The sequence below is a fragment of the Trifolium pratense genome, linkage group LG7 (genome assembly GCF_020283565.1).
Source record: "Trifolium pratense cultivar HEN17-A07 linkage group LG7, ARS_RC_1.1, whole genome shotgun sequence".
NCBI lineage: Eukaryota > Viridiplantae > Streptophyta > Magnoliopsida > Fabales > Fabaceae > Trifolium > Trifolium pratense.
Genome location: NC_060065.1, coordinates 38,101,849 through 38,107,636, shown reverse-complemented (window position 1 = coordinate 38,107,636; position 5,788 = coordinate 38,101,849). Strand labels below are relative to the sequence as shown.

The following is a 5,788-nucleotide window of genomic DNA, read 5'->3' as shown; positions in this document are numbered from 1 at the left end:
TTACATTTATAACCAATGGAAAAAAAATAGTAATTAGATTCTTACTAGACAAATGTATGTTTGAATCTCAACTCTTAGTTGTATCCAATAGTTCCTATTATCTTTATTCATGAAAACCAAAAAAATTAGGTGCTTAATTAAATTATTAATAGAAAACAAAAATGAATCCACCTATTTCCATTTAACCATTTTCTTCATCCATAGTTAGCTAGTACTAGTACTAAGAGGGAAAACAACAAAGACAATGAGTGAGAAAGGAATCATATGGGATTTGTAATCTCGTGACTCCAAAGGACAACAAAGTAATTTCATATATTATGTCCATAGTAGTAGTAGCGGGAAGAAACAACTAACATGGTCTCTCTCTCTACACACACAACAAAAATACTCTCTCTCTCTCTCTCTCTCTCTCTCTCTCTCTCTCTCCTACCACTGTGAGTAAGTAAGTTAGTGGAACCTCAACTCAACTCTGTTCAAAATATACAATAGAATTTGAATGGATAACACACCACCATCCATTTCCACAAACTTTTTATTCCTTCTCTCTCCTTAATTATATTCCCATAATACCCCTCTTACAATCGTCGGCAGTTGATTTTGTTGTCTTCTGAGGAACAAAACTACAAATAAAGAACACCATCATAGGAAAATAAAAATAAAAATTTGATCAAAGGGACCCCATTTTTTTTTCTATACCTTTGTCAAAGTGTCAAACCACACTTTTTTTGTTTGTATTTTTATGTGAAAAAGAACAATAACAAAAGGAGGTGCTTGTTATTGTTGTTTGTTGTTGGTGAGGTGCGTAGGATAAGCTTCAAAATTGGGTTAAGGTTAAGGGATAATAGAAACAAGTAATGACAAAAGAATTTTAAGATTATTTATTATGCTTTTATTAGCATAACATAACAATTCATTTAATTGTATATGCTTTATATAAAAAAATATAAATCCTTTCATTGTTTTTTGGTGACCCTTTAGGTTCATTAGTCTTTGTATTGAATTTTCTTCAATACCCACTTGAGAATTCTCATAAAGTTGCATGCTTTTGCATTTGGAGGAGTTTTAATGGAGGCCAATTTTGGATTTTGCTTGTTCTTGTTGGTTTTGTTGGTTCCTTTCACTTGTGCTGGTAGAGCCACCATCAGCACCACCGCCGGCGGAAACAGCGGTGGTAGTGATGGTGGTTCAATTCAGAAACTTGAGGTTCAGAAACACTTGAAGAATTTGAACAGGCCACCTGTTAAGACCATCAAGGTAGAGTTTTTATTTTTTTTTCATTTCTCACTGCCACTCATTTTTGTTTACTTTTTGTTTACTTTTATCATTTTTCCACTTTTTGCATTGATTACATAACTGTTTTTTTCTTTCTCTTTCTAATTGGGATTTGTAAAAAAATGAACTTTTTGGGTTTGTAAGGAACTTTAATCCTTGGGAGTTGGGAGCTTCTTTTAGTCCTTTTGCTCTTGTGTTCTTTCAATTTGAAATTTGAACATAATCTTAGTATATTCTTTTTATTGGTGACACTCTTTTGTAGTTTTTTTTGTAAGAATTACTATAATTGATTAAGTTCTTAGATGTTTCTGGACAATATAAACATGGTTTAATTTTTTCAAGAGTACTTGTAACTTGTGTGTACATTTGTGTTTGTGAAAGCAGAGTCCTGATGGAGATACTATTGACTGTGTTCCTGTTTCAAACCAACCAGCTTTTGATCATCCTGAACTAAAAAATCACAAGATTCAGGTGAATTACTACTTTGCTTTCTCATTAAAATTCAAAATTCTTATGAAGCACAGACACTACTTGGATTAGGCATATTCCGGCGTCGGACACTGACACTTATGAATTACATTGAATTGTGTTATTTTCTCAAATTACTATAGTGTCGGTGTCGTATCCGGTGTCTATGTCTGTGTGTTCATGCTTCATAGTAAATCATGATTTGGCTTAGTTTTCATTTGTTGCATCTTTCTTTTAAGGGTCATTTGGTTCATGGTTTGAATTTGTGATGTAGGTGAGGCCAAATTTCCATCCAGAAGGGAAAATTTTTGGAGAGAGCAAAGTATCTTCAAAATCAAAGCCTATAACTCAGCTTTGGCACAAAAATGGAAGGTGTTCTGAAGGAACAATCCCTATTAGAAGGACCAAAAAAAATGATATATTAAGGGCTAGCTCTGTTCAAAATTTTGGAAAGAAGAAGCACAAAAGTACCCCTCAGCCAAAACCTGCAAAACCTCTACCTGACATTTTCTCTGCTCAGAGTGGTCATCAGGTACTGTCACTACCATGATACTTATGATGCACCTACAGGAAATTCAATTCAAGTAGTAGTAGTACTCTAGCAGTTACAAAGAAATTATTCTCATTTTTTATTCTTATTTTATTTTGAAGCCATTAAAATGGGATTTGGATTCCTTATCATGCATTGAGGGGGTCAGCACATCGGTGACCTTTAGGTTGAAATTAGATGACCCAGATTTCAATGGAAAATTTGTTCTTTTTACTAATTTAAAATATCAAACTCGAAATCTAGATTGTCTCATCTCAATCCAACTGCCACCACCGATGTGTTGACTGCGTGAATGGAGAGGTTTCTAACTATGGTCAATCCAAGTATTATGGATTGTGTGCATTTCCTATTTGGTGAGTTTATAGTGCAAAAGTAAAAAGTTGGTACAAAAGTAACAAATAAAAGTTGTTTTTTATCAAGGGTTGAGAAAAGTGAATGGAGGGTAAAGTGTGTAATCTCAATAGAAAATTTAAGGGTTGATATTTTAACACGCCGATGACTTGTTATGCACGTGCATGTAATATCGATGATTAATTAATTTATTAATTATTGATATTAGTTACTTTACACTACAATTGAATTGTTCAATTTCGAGAATTGTTTATAATGAGACATTAGTATGTCATTTGATCTATGTAACTGGCCTTATATACATACCATGAAAATGCATTGGTTGTTATATTTCTCTCTTGATTTTATGTATTTGATTTATTAATTTTGATTTTATTTCCTTGGAGCAATTAGCATGCCATAGCATATGTGGAGGGAGGAAATTTCTATGGAGCAAAGGCAACCATAAACGTTTGGGACCCAAAAATTCAACAACCTAATGAGTTTAGCCTGTCTCAAATTTGGATTTTGGCTGGTGCCTTTGGTCAAGATCTCAACAGCATTGAAGCAGGCTGGCAGGTATTATTTCAATTTCCATAAAATTGTCATCTTATGTCCGAAAAATAATATTCAAATCCATCCGTCTATGAGGTGTCAGTTCAGTGGTAAAATTTTAACCTTATTAACTTTAAGTGATTGAGTTCAAATTTTCACAGGTTTCGGAGATCATCATAGAATGACATTTAGTGCCGCTTTAATTTATTTGTTTATTAATATTTTTGAAAAGAAAGATATGATTTATGACTTATCTTCTAATTTCATGTTTCTGTCTTTTCTGCTCTTTCAACGATTAGGTCAGCCCTGATTTGTATGGTGACAATAACACTAGACTCTTCACTTATTGGACAGTGAGTTCCATATTCAATCACCTCATTTTGTACTTTCTTATAATTAATAATATTGTCTATAGTTTCTCATTCATTTCATGAAATTGTTACATTAATCTGACAGAGTGATGCATATCAAGCAACTGGTTGTTATAATCTTTTTTGCTCTGGCTTTATTCAAATTAACAATGATATAGCCCTTGGAGCAAGTATATCCCCACTTTCTAACTATGGTTCTTCACAATATGATATAAGCATCTTGGTTTGGAAGGTACATCTCATTTAATCTTTTATATGTTATCTTTTGTTATTGGACATTATAGAAAGACAATATACCCCACACTTAACAAACAACATTACAATAATTATGTTGATATAATTGTTTTGTACATGCAAATTATTTAATTCTGAATCTAGAGAATCTCTGACATATTATGTGTGTGTTTAATGTGTGAATGTATGTAATGCATAAATGTGTTTCTCTTTGGGTTTGTGTGTACAAATTCACATTCACTGCAGCCAAAGATTCTATGCATTCATTCAGTGAACAACTTAGTAATATTGGATCAAGATCGGAAGGAACGGTTTTAATTTAGGTGAATAAGCACAAAAAGCTAACTCGATATTGGAGCCGTCCAATCTTATTCTAATGACTTTAAGCTGCTGATTGTTGATTGCATGAATGCGTGGAATCTATGCTGCAGGAAATTTGAAACCGTGTGTGGCTCACACATGCCGGATCAGGATTAAAAGTTGCTTTCTCCGGTTTCATATATATACAAAGATTTTTTTTTTCAGGTTTATTAAATAACTGATGTATCTAGTTCATAATATCGATCTTATACATCAATTATTCAATGAATCTGAAAAGGAGATTTTTGATTATGTATATGACCCGAGGGAGTACTAAAAAGTCACATGATATCATGTTTTCCATGAATTTAATATGTATCAATGCCATCTAATGTTGTCAATAAAGTCAATAAAAACTAATGTGTAGGACCCAAAAGAGGGAAACTGGTGGATGCAATTTGGGAATGACCATGTTCTTGGATACTGGCCAGCTCCATTATTCTCTTATCTAACTGATAGTGCTTCAATGATTGAATGGGGAGGAGAAGTTGTAAACTCTGAATCTGATGGACAACACACCTCAACACAAATGGGAAGTGGACATTTCCCTGATGAAGGTTTTGGCAAAGCTAGTTATTTCAAGAATATTCAGGTTGTTGATGCTGACAACAAGTTAAGGGCTCCTAAAGATCTTGGTACTTACACTGAAAAAGATAACTGCTATAATGTCAAAACTGGTAGTGCTGGTGATTGGGGCACCTACTTCTATTACGGTGGTCCAGGTCGAAACCCTGGTTGCCCGTGATCTTTATTGTTAAAATCATGGTTTTAAATTGCAGTCGCAGTTGCAGTTACGCTACGAATCTTAATATTGTGGGAAAATATGGTTGCAATGTCGTTGCGGAGACTACAAAATCTTTTACATTGCGGCCGCAATTGCAGTTGTGGATCGCAATTTAAAACCATGGCTGAAACTTTAAGAACTAAAAGAAAAAAAAGTTAAAACTCAAACTAGGGTGTTATCTTTTGAATTGATCAAGTATAGCTAGTAACTTGTGGTATAATGAAGCTCAAAATTCTCGTTGAGGTCTCCAAAAATTGTTGGAGAAAAAGGGTGATGGGTTTCTTAGATTGACAAAAAAATGTTTCATAATTGATTTCTCTGTTTATATATATAAATATTTGTTGTATTTGTCTGCTCCATTCTCTGGAGCTGGAAAAGCTGGTTTGATGTTAATGTGACCAGAATATTCTCTAGTATTGGACAGTTCAGTATGTATTTATTTATTTATTTTGGTACCATGTTTGATTAATGAAAAGTTGTCTTAATAAAAATATTAACTTATGATTTTTTTCTTTGCTTGTGACTTGTGAGTGTTGGGAAAAAAATTTCTTTGATACCATAAGTTTTGGCATTAGTGTGTGGCATTTTAATTGAATAAATTAAAGGTGGAAACAAAAAATTGAGATGCATGCACATGTGAGTAAATAGGATTGGACCGGGTCCTAATTGTGTCACATCAAAGCTTTGTTGCAAAATTGATGGATTATTAGTTAAAGTATGGTGGGGTAATGTGGTTCACGAGCAAACCACTTATTGAGTGGTTTCAAGGTGGATGTAGGGATGGGAAAAAAATGGGCACTCACACGTAAAATCTAGGTTTAATTAGTTAAATGGTCCCTTAAAGACATTTTAGGTTTTACAATG

General features: G+C 33.4%; 1 protein-coding gene across 1 annotated transcript; it reads left to right on the top strand.

Annotated features, from left to right (window-relative positions):
- Nucleotides 1–342: 342 nt before the first annotated feature.
- LOC123895405 lies at nt 343–5,415 on the top strand. Its single transcript, XM_045945687.1, has 8 exons — nt 343–851; nt 979–1,254; nt 1,657–1,743; nt 2,015–2,272; nt 3,035–3,199; nt 3,475–3,528; nt 3,632–3,778; nt 4,508–5,415. Exons 2-8 carry the CDS (start codon nt 1,066–1,068, stop codon nt 4,883–4,885), a joined length of 1,278 nt encoding a protein of 425 aa, XP_045801643.1. The 5' UTR covers nt 343–851; nt 979–1,065; the 3' UTR covers nt 4,886–5,415.
- Nucleotides 5,416–5,788: the final 373 nt, after the last annotated feature.